The sequence below is a fragment of the Rattus norvegicus genome, chromosome 9 (genome assembly GCF_036323735.1).
Source record: "Rattus norvegicus strain BN/NHsdMcwi chromosome 9, GRCr8, whole genome shotgun sequence".
NCBI classification, from domain to species: domain Eukaryota; kingdom Metazoa; phylum Chordata; class Mammalia; order Rodentia; family Muridae; genus Rattus; species Rattus norvegicus.
The window spans coordinates 68,135,830-68,156,452 of NC_086027.1; the positions used below are offsets into that span (position 1 = coordinate 68,135,830).

Below are 20,623 nucleotides of genomic sequence, written 5' to 3' on the forward strand. Positions count from 1 at the left end.
TTTCCCCATGTTCCAGGAAAGGGGATAAATAACAAATGGCACCATTCTGTTACTTTCACAGATCTGGTATGTCTGGACACTGCTGAACAGAAACACTGGTAGAAAAGCAAGCTCCTTGTTCAAAGCACTAGCATGGACCTAAATCCTTCTAAGCTCCTCCTTTCCCTTTTGACCACTGGATTATAATCACAGGACTAAGACGAGCCCGGTGTGGTGGTGCACACCTGTAATCCCAGGATTCAGGAGGGAGAGGCAGCAGGGTCAGGAGTTTAATGAGAACCTCAGCTATAGAGCAAGCTAAACCCAGCCTAGGTCACTCTGCCTCAGTAATAGTAATAATAATAAATAATAATAAATTAATGAGCTCTCTAAATTTATGAATTGGGAAGACTAGTAGGTGAACACAAATGAAACAGCAGAAATTGATGAACTATAAAACAAGAGTCTCCACCCTTCACCAAGGACTCTTAATAATTAATGGTTGGTTAATATGGAAGGAAGAGGCATTTTCTTCACTGGAATAGTCACTAGTGTGATGCCCTGGAATAGCCCTGCTCCTGGGAAAAAACAATAATGCTGGGACAAAAAGAAAGACATGAAAACATTAAAAGAAACATTTAAAGGAGCCACAGAAGAGGAAGGGTAGTAATTAAGAAGAGGAACTGGCAGGGTTGGGGATTTAGCTCAGTGGTAGAGCGCTTGCCTAGCAAGCGCAAGGCCCTGGGTTCGGTCCTCAGCTCCAAAAAAAAGAAAAGAAAAAAAAAAAAAAGAAGAGGAACTGATAGAGGGAGTGAGAAGAGAGGGCAATTTAATCAAAATACATTCTACACGGGTATGTAAATGTTGTAATTAAGCTTTATTATGTATAATTACTATATGCTAATGGACATTTTACAAAATGAGAAACAGCAACCACTCTTTGAAAATATTAAAAGCAAGAGAACTTCTGATTAAATTTGAAAATTACAAATAAATAGACTAGACTCTATCCAGGAAATGAGATCACCCATGTTGTCAGCCTCCACTCACAGAGAACAAGTGACTGTTTCTGGCCTAATTTTTACCTGTAGGTGGATATCTATATATATAGTCATCCCTCCAAGTTTGAGGGATCATTGAAGAGGGGCCAGGAAGAAACTAATAGCTGAAAGAAGAGAAAAGTGTCACGTAACAGTTTCCTCTGAGACTGAAACATTCCATTCTGCAGGGAAGGTCCTAAAGCAGGAAGGTAAACAAGTCCAAATACTTGCAGGAAGTTCCTGAAACTGACCAGATTCTCCAGGCCCCTTCGTGCCAAGAATAAATAAACTTAGCTGCAAAGAAGACTCTTGAGACCAGACCAGCTATCTAGAAGAGGCTTAGACCAGAGTCACTTGAAAGGGACACTCTCCAACCTGCTGAGCTGTCTGCAGACTATGTAGTGAGCTCTAGGTTCCCAGCTTTGTGAACTGTCACCCATGCTGGGAAGGGCTTTGGTGATGTAGCTGTCTTTCAGTCATTTCTGCTTCTGTATGTAACTCCTCACCCATATTTCTATTAAGTAATCCCTACAAAAGTCATTGCTTCACAAAAATAAGCAACTGAAGAAAAGATAAAGGTCTAAGTATGTGACAACAATGAACAAAGTAGGAAAAACTGCACCCGGGACAGTGCCAGAGGTTAGCAGAGCTGAGTGGATGAAATGAACAGCTTTCCAAAGAAGTAAGCCCCAGACAGACCTACTCCTTACAGAACCACACCAGTAGTTTGAAAATCCCCATAGTAAACACTGCCATTGCAGAGTACACAGCTTTTTACAGATACATTCTACCCAATCTTCAGAATATAGACAATCCCTGATTTGTACAAATTATTCCAGAAAGCAGAAGAGGAGAGAATGCACCTCAACTCATTTTATCATGTCTAGTGCAATCCTTTGCTAAAAAGTGGCAAAGTTCAGCAAAGAAGGATATCCACACTCCATCAGCATCAAAGTGTAACAACGACCCTGCCAGACACAACTGGTGAGTGTGGGTGGTGAGTGAACATTTGAAGTATTTTCTTTTTTTTTTTTTTTTTTTTTTTTCTTTTTTTCGGAGCTGGGGACCGAACCCAGGGCCTTGTGCTTGCTAGGCAAGCACTCTACCACTGAGCTAAATCCCTAACCCTTTGAAGTATTTACTATTAAAATATAGAACGCTTCAGTTAGCCTTATTATCATGTCAGTGTACTGTATTAGAGGCTTTTGTATTATCCATCTAAAAGCTACAATGCAAATATACTGTGCGAGCTAGGCTTTTCTGGGACCACCACAGACATCTGCTCTTTACCAAAAGGTGAGAAAGCATTCTTGCTTTCCAGATGGAAATAAAGTAGGCTTCCTGCTGTGAAAAGAGTTGCTCAAAGGGTGAGGGCTAACAAAAAGCAGTGCATCAGAAGGACCTGGATCTCACACCTTTGACTTTAGTGCTCTTTCAGAACTCTACTGTACCTAATGACAGTCAGGGCTAACAGAGCCTGTCCTAAGAGTCATGGAACTCTACACTTTGATTCAATGGGTAAATGACCATGCCAACACTTCCGATGGCACTCCCAAATATCCAAACTATAGAACATAGTTTAAGATATGGAAACCTACTACTGTAGAAGTTTCCTAATATGTACAAAAGGAGTCCAAATGAAGTTATCATATAGTGGGGGAGACAATACCCCAACTAGACATCATATTCTACCAAATGAAACCTCCAGTATCAAGAATAGGTTACAACTTTTGGAGTTTTGGCTCAAGAGGTCTTACAGATCCTCCTTGACATTATAGGATATTGCCAATGTTATTGGTTATCCTTCTACAACCTGACAGGAAGACCCTATTGCTGAAAACAATGCATTGTGTAGGTTACTTACATTGCAGGCTTAGCAAGAAGCTGGGATCCTCCCATAACCAGAAAATTTGAAACTGATGTACAATACCTTGGGTGGAAAAAACAGACACATAGGCATTAATTAGTGAGGGGTTTCAAATGCATATCTAGACACTTTTGAAATCTTCTTCATGAACTTGAGAATGTTGTCTCACTGCCATTGGAGAAGACAACAGGCCGATGGATGCAGAAGGAAAGTGAGCAATGCAAGGTCAATAGGAATATTAACATAAAGGGATTTCAAAAGCACTGTGCCATTCAGACCTGCCTGGCAGGTGCCACTTGCTAACCTGCTGGAGAAAGCATGTTGAAACTGTAGGATTTTTAATGACAATTGAATCTTCATTTCAAGTTCTCCAATTAAGTCTTCAGAAAAGGAGTGGTGAAGGCTAAGAACACTTAGGGGGTGAGGGAGGCCGACATTAGAGCATCCTGATTAATGCTACCAGTGCTCTGGGGCAAGCAGAGGCAAGCTGCTCTGAGCAGGGACGCTCGTACACACTCCTGGGCTAGCAAGCAACTGATACGGACAGAGAGAGTCTTCCGAAAAAGGAGCCACTGTGCAGAGTCCTTCAAGATGCAAATTAGTTTTATTTATCCTACCTATAGGGAAACTAATCTATTTTAAACAGTAGCCCAAGGCATCAAAAACTGCTTTTTAAAGCAAAAGGACAAAAGTAATAGAAAGAGAGATGGAGGTATAGTAGTAAACACAGGACAAAGACAGAAAACTGCACTAATGAAAAGTGAAACCTTCACACAAATAACAAAGCCTAATCATACAAATAAATTAGTGTCAAGTTCTATCATCTATCAATTTTATGTTGGATGAGTTAGAAGAATAAAGCAAAGATATTTCTTCCTAGACAACGAATTCCAATAAAATTTTGCCTGAGGCTGAAGTCACTTAGACTAAGTCTGAAAGGAAAATACTAAGGTAATTGCGGGAAGCTATTTCAACTGGTGTGGGGAAAGGGCAACTTTAAATAATCTTTTGATTAGCATTGCCTATAGCCTTCGATAATAAACACATGTTCATTAGTCCTTGGGATATTTATAACCCAAGGAAAACACTGGCATGACAGGAACTCCCTGGCAACAGGTGTTTCTCGCTGACCCCAGGCTGTAACTCTGTGCAGCACCTGGCACGTGCTGACACTGAGTCAGTTTCTGTCAGATGGTGGGAGATTAAATAAAGTGCATATAAAAACAACACATATTTCAGACCAACATCGTCACCTGGTCTACATTAAAATAACACTTAAATTAATACTTTAATCATGATACCAAAATACAAATCAAGAAAAAACAAGAAATACTTTGTTTACAAATATACTTGGTATATTTTTCTTACAAAACATGAACAGATCCTTGAGTAGACAACCATCCATGGTGCTATTCAGAAAGCACTGTTATGTTATATGTAGCTAGAGTGTCCCATCACACAGCAGTAACAAGCAGGCTCAGAACAGCTTCAATCTCATAGCTGCTCTGTAAATAAGTTTGTTCTTTATTTCCTCATATTTTGGTATAATTTACTTAAGTAAACAAAATAAGCAGGCTTAGGACAGAATATTGTGTGTTAATAAAGTATGCTATTCCTCACTGCTGGACATAGAAAGGAATATGAGAACTCATTGTCATTGTTAACCTTTCCCCCTTCAGGAGGAAAACTGATCTTGAGCACTGCAAAACTATCGCTGGCTAAGGTTAAACACTGCTTTTCAGTCCTACTGCCTAGCGGCACTGTCCCCGTCCACTCTTGTGATTGAGGAGTGGTTCCCCTTGCAAATTCCCCTTGCTGAGGCTGAACATGACCTCAGACTGATACTTGCTCTGTGTAACTGTCCAAGAAAAGACTCGAGTGCTTCATGATGACCAGGTTCCTGGCTTCCTTCATGCCTTGCAGGTAGCTGCTCAGTGAGGCTCCATGCTGCCCAATGAGGTAACACAACTTGCTGAACCGGCTGGCGACTTCCTGCAACAGCTGGACAGTGGTCACAGTGCCCAAATGTTCTGCAACAAAATGATATCACCATGAAAACCAAATGCTTTCTTAAAAGTTTGCCCTTTCCGAGAATACTTATTCTGTTGAAATAAATTCTGATCTATGGAACCCAAACCACTTCCAAAATCGTTACAAAATCAACTCCAGTAATCCCTGAGATGGCTCAGTAGGTAAAAGTGCAAGCAGGAAGACCTGGGCTGCAACCTCAAGTGGGAAATGGATGTTGGAGACAAGAGGAGCCCAGGGCTTGTTGCCACCAGCCTAGCTAAAAACTGGCGAGCTCCAGATTCAGTGTAAGACCCTGAATCAAGGTGTAAGACAGATAGTGACTCCTCTGGCTCAGTACACTCATGCACAGGCCACGCACACCTCTGCACACATGTGCACATAGGCCACACCCACGACCTTGTCAATAGGAACTGTCAGGTCTCTGATTCAGCAGGTTTGATGTTAGCTTCTCAGGATGAATGCTTCTCTTAAAAGTTTCCCAGGTGACTTTTTTTTTTAAAAAATAACAGACAAACTGGAGACCCAATAAAACTAATACCTGTTAAGTTTTGAAAATAAGTAATATAAAACAGAGAGAAATGAATTATTTAATTTCACATAGTAGTAGTATTAAGGCAACAGCCAAGAATTAAACTCACTCCTACAAATAGATGTTTTTGTTTTTGGAGATGACTTTGAACTTACATATCCTCTGACTCACTCTCCCTCCTGCGAGCTAGGTTACAGGTATACGCTGCCATACCCTGTCCTATGCAGTGCTGGGAACTGACTCAGGGCCTCAGGCATGCCAGGAAAGCACTGTGGCAAGTAAGCTCCACCCCAGCTTGGCCTTAGCGCTTATTTAGCATCTTAAACTCTTTGCACTGGCTGCTGACCCACTTGACCCAGGGAGAAGCCCAACTCTTCAGCACACGGGGATCTACGCTTCAGGTGGCCAAGGCAACTCTCAATTCTAGAGGACAATGGCAGATTTTCGGACTTTCCCAGGCTGCAGTTCCTCATTTCTAGCAATGAGCCTGACGAGAATAACCAAGACCAACAGAGAAATCAAGACCCGTTCAGACAGTAGTCTCCCCTTTCTTCAGAACAACCCAGGAAGTACCTGCTGCTTCTTTCTCTTGCCTAAATCCCTTAATTCCTGAGCCCACCCTAGGGAGATTTTACACAACAGGGGCTCTACAACCCTTACAAAGCAAACCAGATTACAAACAAAAAATATAAATCCTCAGGGTATATGGGGACCGTATTCCCAAACCTGGTTACATTAGTCAGGAGTGGTGGTCCAAGCCTGTGGCTGCAGTACTGGGGAATGTGGAAAGGGAATTCAGTCATCTTTAGAGATTTGAAGGCTAACCAGACTACATAAGACCCTAACTCAAAACTATAAAACAAAATCCAAATCAACAAAAGCAATTGGACAGTAGGTATTTCCTATTAGAGACAATGAGCTCAGCACACAGGCCCACATTTCCTTACCGCGGTAAAACTGCTATACTGGACCATTAGCCTAAATCCTGAACCCAGCAGCAGCTACAGGGTAAGAGAAGAAATCTCTGATTTCTGTACACAGGCCAAACCTAGAAAAACTGAAGGGAAAGGTCGTTTTGCTGGCTGAGAGGGTTGTTTTTGAGACAGGGACGTATCATATAGCCCAGCTCCCAAACCTCACTATGTATGCTATGCTAATGTCCTAGAGACCCCAAAAACCCTAGACACAAGGATGGGGCAGCCCAGGGACTATGGGAACTTCTTCTTCTGCCTTACTGCATCATTTCCAATGCCTCTCTGTGACTGAATAAACATCAACTTAATTGACTCACATATATGAATGATACAATTCTAGCAAAAATTAGGGGGAAAAATTCCTGGAAATTATACAGTGTGTAAGGACTCGGAGTCAGAAGTATTACTCAAGTCTAGTTCCTAGGGACAACTTTCCCAAAGAATCTACTTTTCTCTTCTGCCACATCTTCCAAAGCTCCAGTCTCTACAAGTATAGGAAGAAGGAGCTTAGGGGACTATGGAAACAGAGCTTGGGGCCTGGGAATGGGATGTGGGAGCAAACCATTACCACAGTTTCCTCAGAGCAAGGCACAGCGGCTCCTGCTTATGGTCCCAGGTAATGGTGAGACTGATGGTTTGAGGCCAGCCTGGGCCTTCAACAAACAAACCAACCAACCACGAAAGAAAAGGGCAGGCATGGTAGTTTACACCTGCAATCTCAGCAATTGGATGGTGGAGACAAAAGGATCAAGAGTTCAAGATCTTCCTCAGCTACATAATGCATTGGGCCTAACCTGGGCTACAAGACACCCTGTCTAAAGCAAATAAGCAAACAGACAGATAAGCCTCTTGACAATGCAGAATCACAGCTAAACCGATAGCCCTGGTAAGCCGGGAGGCAGGGAGTGGAAGGTGTCAACTTACCCAGACTGAGAAGAGGCCTAAGTATCTGTGACTTGATTTCACTTAGTTTCGAGTAAAACCGTCTTTCTGTGGTAGCCAACTCATGGAGGCTGGCGATGTATCCCATGATGTTCTTATCCACCAAGGCTAGGTAGCTATCTTTTCCTGCTGTCACTCTGCTGATATATCCAAGCTAAAACAGGTGGAAATAGAGAGTGAAGATAAAATATCATTCATAAACAGTGATCTGACATGTTGTATGGGTCACAGTGGCAGTCAGGAACCAAAGGTTCGGATGCCCAGGAGCTGGTAAGCAGGTTATTAAACTGCCAATCGCTTAGAAGTGCAGATTAACAACAGTGCATGTCAGAGCTCTTCTCGTTTGCTTTGGAGCTGCTGTATTCACACACCACTGTTCAATGTGAGTAACTGTACACACCCACTTCTATTCATCTCCATTAGACATACAAGACCCAAATGATAAGTTACACATCTCGGAGCCCTTTAATCCCAGCACTCTGGAGGCAGAGGCAGGCAGATCTCTGTGAGTTTGAGGCCAGGCTGGTCTACAGAGCGAGTTCCTGAGGGGCCAGTCAGAGTCACACGGAGAAAATCCTGTCTCGAAAAAGAAAAAAGAATGAAAACAAAAATTAAATGAAGAAAAAGAAGAGCTACATATCTCAAGCCTCACTTTACATGGACAAGATTAGTGAGGAGGAGGAGGAGCCCTGAGCCATATCGAGGCCTCTGCACTATCTCGTCTCTTGTAAGTGCCAACACGGGGCCAGATGTGATGGCTCAGGCCTATAATTCCAGCACTCAGAGGTGAAGCTGGAGGAATGCTGGCACCTCAAGGCCATCCTGGCTACACACTGAGTTCTAGGTTAGTCTGGCCTACTGTGTGAGACCACACATCAAGAAAAAGAAAAAAAAAAAAAAAAAAAGAGCTGGAGTGGTGCAATCCCAGACAGATGGAGGATCGAGGATGGATCTGAGGCTGGCCTTGAATGTGAGACTCTACTTCACAAATCAAATCAAGAAACAAAATAAGGAAAACACAGAAGTGCCTCAGGATACTGGCCTGGACAAAGAGTTTTCTGCATATGACCCTAAAACACAAGCAGCCAAGGAAAAGCTGACAAATGAGACTGTATTACACTAAAAGCTTTGGGGAGGCTCAGCAAAGTGAAGAGAATCTACAGGAGAAAATGCCTTTGAACTGCTCACCCAACAAAGGGGTAATGCACAGAGTATAAAAGAACTGACTAATCTCAGGAGCAAAAATTCCCAAATAATCCATTAAAAAGTGGGAAAGTGACCTGAGTAGAATCTCCCAGAGGATACTCAAACAGCCTAAGAAAGAAACACTTAGGCTGGCCATTACCCAAAAGACAACAATAAAGTGCTTACACAGAAAAAAAGAGGGCCCTATGCCTTGTTGATAGGAACTTAAAATAGTATGGCCAGAAAAGAAAACAGGATGGTGGCCCCTCAGTGAGACAAACAAACCTATAAAAAGAACTACTACATGATCCAGCAATCCCACTACTCGGTTATTTCCAACAGAGCAAAAACCAGTTTGTCAAGATGACATCTGTAGTCACACGCTACTCACAATGGCCAAGATAGAGAATCACATAGGCATCTCTTGGCAGAAATATGCATAAACAAAGTAATGTGTATATAATGGAACACCATTCAGCCCCACGTGAACTTTTGATATTTGTAATAACACGGGCAGGACTGAAGGGCAGAGAGTGAAACAGTAAGGTGCAGAGACAAAAGGCATGGCCTCAGAAACTGACTAGAAAGCAGTGGTTACCAAAGGGAGCAAGGACAGAGGGACAGTGCGGGCAAGGACGAAGAGACAGTGAACGTGAGAAAGGGAACTGCAAGAAGGAAAGAAAATGTCTGATGTTGAATATGGTAGGATACGTATTAGGATGATGACAATAATCAGATGAAGAGCCAAGCATTGTGGCATATGCCTTTAATTTCAACACTTGGGAAACAGAGGCAGGAGGATGTACACAGTGAGCTCTGAGACAGCCAGGGCTATGTAGAGAGACCCTATCTCACAAAACAAACAAAAGAATTAACTGAATATCTCAAGATAGCCAGTAGAAAAGAATTCTGAATGTTCCTACCACAAAAAGAATATCTAAGGTGATGGACATGCCACTTACCCTGCTATGGTCATTAACCATTGTACATATGTAATGTATGTCACGTGTAACCCACGACCGTCTATAGTTAGCATGTGCTAAGGTTCTTCTCTGAAAGGAACATTTTTTTTACATTTGCCCTTCCTAGAATGAACAAAATTAGTTGATATCTTTATTCACATTTCTTCATTAAGTCGGGCAGGCAGGCAGGCAGTACACTGTGGCTATTAACTTTTCAAGGAAACTGGTGACATACACCAGAGCCTCATCCTTCATCCTTCATCTACACTGAAGTCTTCCAGAGGGCATGTGGTGACAGGCCAGCTACTGCCCAGGGCCAATCAGCACGCCACAAACAGACTACATGTAGGTCAAGAGCCAACACTTGGCCAATGCTGCCCTTGGTAATTAAGGTCTTGTCTCAATACATTCAGAGCTTACTAACAAGAAAGCTGAGGACTAACTACAGTCCATACAATGAGAACAGAAAATCCAGAACGTACCAGCACTGAGGGCTATACCCCCTGTTGACATCATCTATGAAGATGTGAGGAAAGCAGTATATAAGGAAACGGGACAGGAATTAGAAAAGTAGACATGAGAATATGGACCTTCAAAAGAAAAAGCAGCAGCTAAGCTAGCAGAAATGAAAGCCAATGGGTCCCAAGGTAAGTCCCGCCAGCGACTTGTTGGGACCTCTGTCTCTGTGAGCTCAGTTCAGAAGCCTCAAGTTAGCACTGTCCCCAACAGAAAGAACTCCTGATATAATTCACCTGAGGGCCCTGGGAGACTTCGCTGCAGGACTAGGTTCCAGTCCTAGCATGGCAAAAGAGAAATGAAGAAAAACAGCTCAGAAGGCAGTGTGTGGGGACTAGAGGTTAGTTCAGGAGGTGAGTTCTTGTTCAGTGCACACAAAGCCCTGAGTTCCAACCCCAGCATCACATCCAAAAGCAAGCAAACAGAAAGCACAGCCTTAGTGTAGGCCCCTAGAGTGCTGCCTCAACACTGTGTATAAAGTATGCACCGAGCAGAGCATGAGGGCACACGCCAGGGGTGGTTGCCAGTTCCTCAGGGGAAGGAGGCCGAAGGTCTGCACAGCAAGTTCCAGGTCAGCCTGGGCTGCATGCTTGTCAAGACCTTGCCTCCAAAAGGTAACAAAACAGCATACGCAGACACAGAGGTGAATGGGGGAGTCTCAAGACCCTATCCCATGGCCTCACATTACAGTAGGGCACACAGCAGACAAGAACATCACACACCATTTTACATGGTGACAGGTGCCATGGGGAGAGTAGAGCAGAGAAGGAGAAGAGGAGGGAAGAGTGAGAAGGGCTTTGCGCTTTACACATAGTCAGAGTGCTTAATCAAGGTCAGGGACATTACAGTCACAGCAATATTCAAAGACTCTCCATGCTACAGAATGTGGGCCTTAGGATCCAATTCCTACTGGAGTTCACCTTACTACAGGAGAGAAGTACCGGAGTCGTTGTACCACTGGGATTCTCTGGCAGGGTGTCACCTTCTGCACGGTCCTGGCGGCCACTGTAATACAACCCAGGCTGGAAGTCTTCAGTGTCCACTAAAAACAGGGAATAACCGTGGCCTGCAGCTACACTCCAGACTCCACTTTCACTGCTAACCTGAAATGACAGAAAGATACCGTCCGTCCAAGGGAACCAAGGAGAACTCAAGTTGCACGGAATGGATTACTTAAGCCAGCATGAGGTAGTTAGCCATGACTGTGAGAGAGGACCTCTTCCAGCACTGTGCCCATCTACTGCAGAAGACAGCAAAAGAAAGATACCTCATGTTCAGCTTTTAAACTGACTCATAAAAATCTGAAAGAGTAGAACATGGAAAGGGAAAAGCACAGCTCCTGGTTTTTAACGTTGTTTTGTAGGTGTTTATAACAGGCTATTTTACAATGAAGAGACTCGAGAGCCCTGCTCTAACAGTAACACCTAGAAAGTACCTTTGCCCATCCACATTCAGTCATGTGCCAAAAATCTACCTAAAAAGAAAAAAAAATCTAGATAATGAAAAGGCTAGATGTCATTATTGCCAACTACACCCTTAGATTCAGTTTCCCACTTGTAACTCACTATCTCTCTGATGCCAGTTCACTGTGCCAACTCCCAGGATGCTGAAACAGGCAGGACCCCTGAGAAGCCATCTACGTGGACCTAGACCAGTGGCTCTCAGAGAGTGGTCTTTGCAGCAGCAGCAGCAGGACCTGGAAACGTGTTAGAAATGCAAACTCTCAGCACAGATTACCCAGGAGGGATCCGGCTTTCAGGTGATCCAACAAATGCAAACAAATGCTTGAGAACCAAGCTCTGAACTGCTGGTTTTCAAACACTAGGGCCCCACGTCGTAATCTAGGAGCTTCCATCAAAAGGCAGTAGCCAAGGTTCTAGGTACCCTGCAATCTACCACTTACTATTATTCATCACTGTCTGTCTGATGCACAGCCTTCCTCAACAAGACTTCATTAAGAAAGTGTACAACAAAATACGGCCCCCAACCTCCAGCTTCCTTCAACCTCTATGCAGGTAAACCCTGTGCATCACCAGATGAATGTGAGTGTGCACACACTGCTACTACTTATGTCTCAGCTACTGTCTCTGGACATGGCACTCTGTTCTCAAATCAAGTCATGCAAATAATGGACTTCCAGTTCATTGTGAGAAGAATGAATTAAAACATTTACAAGAATCACCCAGTCTGTGTGTTTGAGATTCTCTGCTGTCTAACCTAGGCTGGCCTTGAACGCCCCCACTACCTAAGTACCGGATTTCAGGGGTATACTACCAACTCCAACCAAGGCCAACAAGCCAGCAAGTGTTGGCTGCACAATCTCCAGTCAAAACAAATTCAGGAGGCTGGAGAGACGGCTCAGCTGTTACGTGCACTTGCAAAAGATCCAGAACCGGAATGATGGCTGACAACCATCTGCAACCCCAGTTCCACAGGATCTGAGATACGCATACCATGCACTTACATACATACCCATGCAAACCATTCACACACATAAAATAATTTTTAAAGAGGCTTACATAAGAGGTCCTACAGGTCCTACAGTGGCTCAGAGGACAAAGATGCTTGCCTCTAAAGCCTGGTGACCTGAACTCAATGCCAGAAAACCAAAACCAAAACAAACTGAAACAAAACACCCAACAACTTCAGAACTGGGCATGGTGGCACATAGCCAGGAGTACTGCTAGTAGTCTGGAGGCTGAAATAGGGGAATAAAGAATTTAAGGCCAGCCTGGGCTTTATGAGAGAATGTCTCAAAAAAATCAAACCAAAACAAAAACTCTAACTCAAATCTCACTAGACTTTTAGCTCTCATAGGTTAAGATGATTTCAAACCATCTGTGGTCATCTCCAGACCACAAGAAACAAACAAATACACACCCCATTTCCAAACACAACCAACCTCCACGCTGGATTTTGTATACAAAGTTCTGAGACTAACCTTGTACCAAATTCCATGGTGCCAAGGCTAAGACAAGCCAGACTTTCAGGTCCTCTGACCCCATAGTACAGCATTTTCTTTGGTGAGATTTCCATTTGTTTGCCTTTTGTTTCTCTGCTGGGAATGGAACTCGCAGCCTCAATGATTGCTGGGTGACTAGTCTAAAATGACCTCGAGCTCCAACCCTTTCTGGAGTATGTCTGAAATAGGCTCTCTGCATTGTCCAGGTTGCTCTGTAGCCCAGGCAGAACTTGAATTTCAATTCCCCTGCCTCAGCCTTCCCAGAAGCTGGGACTGCAGTCTTGTGCCACCAGGTCTAGCCCCCAAACCTTTCCCACATTAGTAGGGGTGCTTCTACTTTGTTTTTAAGATGACGGGGCAAGGAATCTTTGTGTTTAAGTAACAGGGGCTGGGATGCATATTGAGGAAATGCTATATGCTAAATGCCCAGCTGGAGAGATGGCTCAGCAGTTAGGAGGACAGACTGAGCATGTACAGACCACCTAAGAACCCATGCCCAAGCTCACAGTTCCCTGTAAGTCAAACGCTGGGACATCAGATGCCCCTGTTGGCCTTTGTGGGTACCCATTATATATTCACAATTAAAATTTTCTAATTTAAAAGGAAACATTTACTACTGAAACTAGAAACTTAACATTCCCCAATGTTTTCTTCAGTCTTTTCCCTCGAGTGGAATTGAGCTCAGGTAAGGAAGAGTCAGCACTGTGGGCCTTAAGCAGAGATGCATGCATTTTGGCTATTTGAACCACATTCCCAAAATTAAGGCAGCTACCCCCTCCTCATATCCTCTATTACTCTCAGCAGGGAGTCTGTCCTGGACAGGGAAAGGCAGCCCCAGTACCATATCCCATTCTGATGTGCTCCTGCCTCACACCATCCTGCCTCTCAACAGCATAGCAGGAACCAGCACTACTGGTTGGTTGTATACAGGCCTTTCTTCAAGGTGTTAGAGCAAGGGGAAGGCTGGGAAATGCTGATCTAGAAAGAAATAGAAGGAACTAGAAACTACCTTCTCAACAGTGTTACATAAATGACAACCAATTTATGCAACAGAGCCATCTAAACCTTTAGCTTTGCTACAGAAAAGGGTTAACAATAGGTCTATTCTGGTCTAAGCTATAAAATAAACATACAACACCAGAACATTATGGTTTGTCAAATTTAGGTTTAGAAAGAAGCCAGAGAAGACATTATTTGATGGAAGAAAGAAAAGAATATACCAAAGAAATAAACATTTGCTTAAAAGGAGACATCTTTTTATTTCTTTACTTAAAAAAGGAAGACAGATGTATTATAAATATTCAGTTAACAGTTAAAGCTATAAAGTAAAAACAATTTTAAAAATTGCATTTAAGCCGGGAGGTGGTGGGAGAAGAGGTATGGGATGTGGAACAGTCAGGGGGTGGACTGGGAGGGGAAGAAAATCTGCAGGGTAAAAATAAGTTTAAAAAAATTTTATAAATAAATAAATAAATAAATAGAATTATACTTAAGTAGAAAAAGAATGACTGTGTCATAAAGCCTTTTTTTAAAAAAAAAATCAAAAAATTTTAGGAAAATTTATAAACTAAATTTGGCTACAAAAACAATTTCCCTAAGTATAAAGTGCTACAGCACAGAATCCCAGAATATATTGCTATTAGGTTTACAAAAGTACCTTCGAGAGTCGAGGAACCGTTGTTGGAAACTCAGAATGCCCCAGCTGACCGAAGGTATTACTGCCCCATGAGTAAACCTATCAGAAACAAGAGGGGAGCAGAATGTAAGTTTAATCTTAAATGTTTATTCTGAACCTTCTCAAGTACCTAAAATCACAGAAATTATTCACACTAATTTTCTACTCCTTAAAATAACAGGTATTAGCTGGACACAGGGACTCACTCCTGAAATCCCACCACTCAGAGAAGGAGGAGGTGGTAGAAGTTTCTAGTCTGAGCTAAGTGCAGGCAGCCTGGATTACAAAGAGAGAGCTTGTCTCATCCCATTTCAAAAGAAGAAAACTGAAATGAAACCTGGCCTGCTGGTACAAGCTTATAAGCATAGCACAGTCAGGAGGCTGAGGGAGAATCTCAACTTTAAGGTCAGTCCACCTCCACAAGACTCATAGCATAGAGAGGAGGTCATGGGTCCCATTCACAGACACCTTTTCCTCAGTGATGCAGCCACTGGTAAGGTGCATGTGTTCCTGTACTCTAAATAACCCTACTGAAACCCACTGGGATGTGTGTATGTATACATATTATGTATGTATATGTGTGTATACCCTGTATATACTTCATACACAAACATTCAACACACACATCACACATTATGCAGATACCCCTATACACATATCATACACATACACACAAATCATAGACATTCAACATATACATCATACAGATACCCCCACATTACATAGATACTCACACACATATTACACACATATACTTTCCCATACACATACAACATATACTGACATCCCACATACACTCACAAGAACAATACATTTAAAAAAATCCTTGAATACTGGTATGTATGTATGTATGTATGGATGGATGGATGGATGGATGGGTGGATGGATGGATGGATGGATATTTTTTTCGCTAGAAAATTCATGAGCAAGGAATTCTGAGTCAATGAATATGTACATCTTTCAGCAAGGTCCCATTTAGATTTCTGCCACCACTGCTTTTTCCTGTGTCTTGAAGATATATGTGATATCCTCTATTAGGAGAAAGTAGTTTTAAATTTGTTTGCTAAATTATCTTTTGTCACTAGCCATCCTCCTTTTAAATTCTTCACATGTGTTTGTTTTATTGTCTGTGGGGGTGGTGGAGACATAACATCAGGGTGAACATGTGGAAATCCAGAGACAACTTTCAGGAGTCATTCTCTCCTGCCACCGTAAGGAGGCACCCAGAGGAAGCCAGGTTTCAAGCCTGAGGACCCACGAGGACCTCTCCCTCTCCATCCCTCCCTCCCTCCTCCCACTGCACCTTTCTTCAACGTTGCTATGTAACAGAGGATGGCCTGGATTCTTGCCCCTCCTGTCTCCTAAGTGCTGGGATGACAAGCATGTGCCACTAGGCCTGGTTTACGAGCTGGAGACAGAAGCAAAGGCCTTGAGCACACCAAGCACATACTCTGCCAACTGGTAGGTATTTGGGGGCCTGTTAATGTTTGCTGGTTAGGACTGCTGAGTTATTATGAAGACAATCATATCTTGTTGTGATTTAATGTCAAATCTTTTTTTCTACTTTTAAGGTTTCCAGGGAAAAGTCACCAAATATTTGTTCTTAAACACTTATGATTCCATTTGTTCGTTTGAAGTCTCTGCTCCATTTACAAATAGAATATACCAAATTCTAACTCTTGCCCTACAAAAAAAAAACAAAACAGTCAATAACTCTGAAAGCGTCTACTGCATACTTGGTCTTGCTTCCTAAACTGTTACAACACACCTGTCCTGAAGACATCCAAAAGACTCATACAGGTGGGTCTGTTTCTACTGTCAGGGTATTTCTGTTCAACTGAAATCTTAACATCTTAAGGCAATTTCTTTTCTTAGGGTTTTGTATAAATAGTATTTCAAAACAAAATTGGCTTTTTTTTTTCCTTAGTGTCACACTAAGAATCTCCTTCATGAGGGAACTGAGGCCCTACTACTACCTGGAGACTCTGGCTCCATTTAAGGGCCCTGGTCTGGCAGCTAGAGTTAAGTGGAAGCTTTACTCCAGCCAGACCAATGCCCTTCAGATGAGCTGGATAACTTCTCTTGCTCCCTTCTCCTCATCTATAAAATGGAAATACGGCTCTGCCTGACAGTACAGTAGTTCAGAGACAGTCTAACCATGAGCAGCACTCCACTTAGCCTCTCACCTGAGATTTCGCAGTCAGTGCGAGAGAGTGGGAGCCACCTGCCTCCAAGTGGATGACCTCTTTACCATCCAGACACTTGACACACAACGGCTGAAGCCTTAAAGGAAACAAATGTGCACAAACACAAAATAAAAGTGTTTTCAGCATGAGTCATAGCCTTTATCAAATTATACAGCCAGTACTGTTAAATAAAAATAAAATGTCAAAAATAGTGTACATACGTTCAAACTTCTTCTGAATATTATACCTAATTTCCATTAGTTTTTAATTGTAGTGTTGTCTGTCATCACTAATTAACCCCTGTAATGCAGAATCCATCAGGAACCATAAAATTGAGCTGGAAATGGTACACCTGCAGACAGGAGGATCACTGCAAACCAAGCCCAGACTAGACCACACAGTACAACCCTATCTCAAATAAAAATAAAATAGAAATGTACAGACTGTAGAACTGTGAAAGAGAGAGCACCACAGGGAAGAAAGACAACTTCTGATTTCAGTCCCCTTCGCTCTGCTGAGGAACGTTAGCCCACTGCTCCAGACAGTCTACTCAACATCTTCACTCTTCATATATCAAGCACGTTAATACTGGGAAAGCCTATTAAACAAAATGACAGTCTCCCTGGTGTACATAGACTTTAATGCTTTAGTGCCAGTTATCTTAAGGAGCACAGCTACATCTTTTGGGGTCAGAACCCTGTTAAAATGTAACTACTCAAATCTTTCAGTGACATACCACCTTATCCTAATACCATGTTCTGCATTCCAAGATGAACAAACATCAAAACAGACATGTACAAGTGTGCACGGACACGCCAGTCTTTTATTGTTTTTTGTTTTTTTGTTTGTTTGTTTGTTTTGAGACAGTGTCTCTCTATGTAGCCCTAGCTGGCCTAGAATTTTTTATGTAGACCAGGCTGGCCTAACTCAGAGACTCACTTACCCGCCCCCATCTCTCTCCTCTGTTAGGATCAAAAGTGTGTGCCAGCAAGCCCAGCCTGTAGTCCTGTATCATTAGGCACTGAGGGCTAAGGTGACAGCTTTTTATCAGCACTAATGGTACATGGTAATCTGTCCTGTTGGAGGAAATGGGTGTGTAGAGACCTCAAAAAAAAAGGCTACTGCGTAAGCTGATCGCCATCAGTAAACGCTGGCAGCACTCACCTGGGCAGGACATCGCCGTGCCCCAGCTGCCCTTCCTTGCCTTTCCCCCAGGTCCACACCTCTGTTCTCAGCGAAGGCAGGAGGGCATCTGCTTCTCCACTGTACGTGGGAGTCAGAACCACTGTCCGTGTTTTCACCCTGGCGGCCTTCCTTAAGAGCCTGGGGGAAACTGAAGACAAACAGGAGCCAGGTCAGGGCAGGGAAGCAGAAGACACCGCTTTCACCAGAACATCCTACAGCAATCACCACCATGGTATTTATAGAAACACTCCTAGCTTCTTTGCAGCAGAGTAGCTCTACTGGTCAATGAGGTCGGGAACAGCTCATGAGATGTACAATCAGAAGCCTGTTTAAAAGTTTAATCTGTCACACTGCCAAACATTTGGCTGCAGAAACCCTCTCTGTGTAGCATTTATCAACATCCTAGAGAACGTATATTCCAGAGAATATGTTAAATAAGTGGGTGTTGTGCTGATGCTCACATTGCTTGCTGAGCAAGAAGACTGCTGAGGGTCTGAGGCCATCCTGAACTACACAGAGTTAGGCCAGCTTGGGCTCAGTGTAAGACCTTGCCTCAGGAAAACAAACAAACAATAAAAAACAGAATATGCTCTAAGAAAAATACTGCAAGGTACACAAATACTTTTCTTTTTTAAAACATAGTTCAAAGCTAATTGTTTTCTATGCCAAGTTTTAATTTTAAATATATAACAAATAAATATAATAATGGTTTAGTTTTAAGACATAAAAATTTAAACTTCTAAGATGGGAAGAAAGTTTTAAAAGGGGGGCTAGAGAGATAGCTCAGCAGTTAAGAAAACTGACTGCTCTTCCAGACAACCTGGGTTTGATTCCACATATAATTCTAGTTCCAAGCCATCTGATACCTTCTTCCTGCCTCCATGGGTACCAGGCTTGCACATGGTGCAGACATAGATGCAGGCAAAACACCCATACACATAAAATAAATTAAACAACAGAGCTTTTACATATTTGGATGACTACATAGATTAGTGGGGGTTTTTTCCCTTGGGTGTGTGGTTGTTATTTGTTTGCTGTGAGACAGGGTCTAGCTATGTGGCCTTGGCTGTTCTGAAACTCACTATGTAGACCAGGCTATCCGGCAACTCGTAAGAGTTCTGACTGCCTCTGCTTCTAGAGTGCTGGGATTGAGGTGTGGCTCACTATACCTTACAACAATGTATAACATGAAGTAAATCTTATACATCGAAGTGGCAAAGGCCCCAGCAGGACAATTTAAATAGTTGTTAAAAAACTAAAGCTATATCCTGTAACTATTTCTAAAGCAGAGAAACTGGTAGCTTTCTCTGAAAGCCAAACACCATTATAGAAACCTCAGAGTCAGAATAATTAGGAAGACTAACTTGCTATATCACAGCATGCAATGCTGGAGCACTCACGACTCACCGCAAGTCAATCCACCAAGGCATTACCTTGCGACAACAATCCTGGGAGGGAGAGTCTTCGACTCCCTCCCTCCGACTCCTCCTCTCTGATATCCATGAGGCTTGAGCTTTTCTTCCCTTGTAGTGATTCCTGTTTCACCTGCTCTTCTCTGAGATCTTTCAGACTTTCTGGGCCTGTGGAGGCAGTGCCTGACGGAGCTCCTGGCTCGCAGGGGGCAGTGCTATAAAAGTTCATAACTTTCTTGAGAGACAAGGCCCCAGCTTCATAGGTGGCGGCCACTCTCACACCAACAGCAGATGCACAGGAGACCACCAAGCTGTTGAGGGCTGAGGTGCTTGTGGTTGGTGGACTGTGAAGATCAGGAACTGCTTCTTCTACAAGAGGCTAACACATATACAAGCATAAGCAGTCAATAGTAGCCATCTGCATAAAAAAAAAATCTAAAGCAGAACCAATGACAAGGTGCCTGTCTATAACCTTAGCATTAAGGAGGCTGAGGAAGAGGAAGAGGAATGAGGCCAGCCTGGGCTACACAGCAAATTCTAGGACAACGACAATAGAACTGCTTATCTTTGGTCTCAAACCATCCCCTCCTGATTGCAGAGTTAACATACTGTAAGGAAATGGTTCTTGAAATACAGTTCTTCACCTATGTGCTTCCTCTTATCTCAGTGTCATGTTAAAATGATCTCTAGCCACTTTATAAAACCAAGCACAGAAAAAGGAAAGCGAGACACAGAAAGTTTGAAAGGTCCTGGCTGCAGCCCTGGGGAGGCTGAGGCAAAAGGAGCTCAAGGTCAAAGCCAGGGAATCTGGCCTTTCATAGTAAGACCTTGTCCCAAAAAATATATAGACATAAAACAAAAACAAAAACAAAACAAAAAAACTAGATTTAATGCAAGATGCCCTGAGTAGAAGGTTGAAAAAACTCAAATTGCTATTACTTGAATACTTTTAGGAAAATTTAAACTGATTACTTGCTACTATGAAACAGAAGAAATAAGCTATTTAAAAAAGAAGGTTTTCTCTAAAACACTTTATAATGGAGATTTAGATGTAGGCTATATAGGAGAAAATTGTATTCCCTGGCCTACTACCCCTCAAATCACATTTTTAGGCTAAGCCATCAGTAACTCATCTCCTATAACTCAGTAGCCGGGCAAGCTACAACCTTTGCTCTGGT

At 42.7% G+C, this 20,623-nt stretch overlaps 1 protein-coding gene across 5 annotated transcripts in view; it reads right to left on the reverse strand.

Moving 5' to 3' along the window:
• Positions 1–20,623, reverse strand: part of Als2 (alsin Rho guanine nucleotide exchange factor ALS2) — a 72,883-nt gene that overhangs the window by 28,520 nt on the left and 23,740 nt on the right. For 3 of the 5 annotated variants that reach the window (XM_063267376.1, XM_006245001.5, NM_001013413.1), the window contains 8 exons: positions 19,467–19,824; positions 18,013–18,181; positions 16,849–16,945; positions 14,645–14,722; positions 10,946–11,128; positions 7,345–7,516; positions 4,736–4,916; positions 2,884–2,949 (listed from right to left, as the gene is read on the reverse strand). In XM_063267376.1, coding sequence (XP_063123446.1) covers positions 2,884–2,949; positions 4,736–4,916; positions 7,345–7,516; positions 10,946–11,128; positions 14,645–14,722; positions 16,849–16,945; positions 18,013–18,181; positions 19,467–19,824 — 1,304 coding nt within the window. Of the gene's footprint in view, positions 1–2,883; positions 2,950–4,735; positions 4,917–7,344; positions 7,517–10,945; positions 11,129–11,590; positions 11,722–14,644; positions 14,723–16,848; positions 16,946–18,012; positions 18,182–19,466; positions 19,825–20,623 lie in introns of those variants that run through there. The other 2 variants (XM_017596517.3, XR_010054614.1) reach the window with 2 other exon arrangements.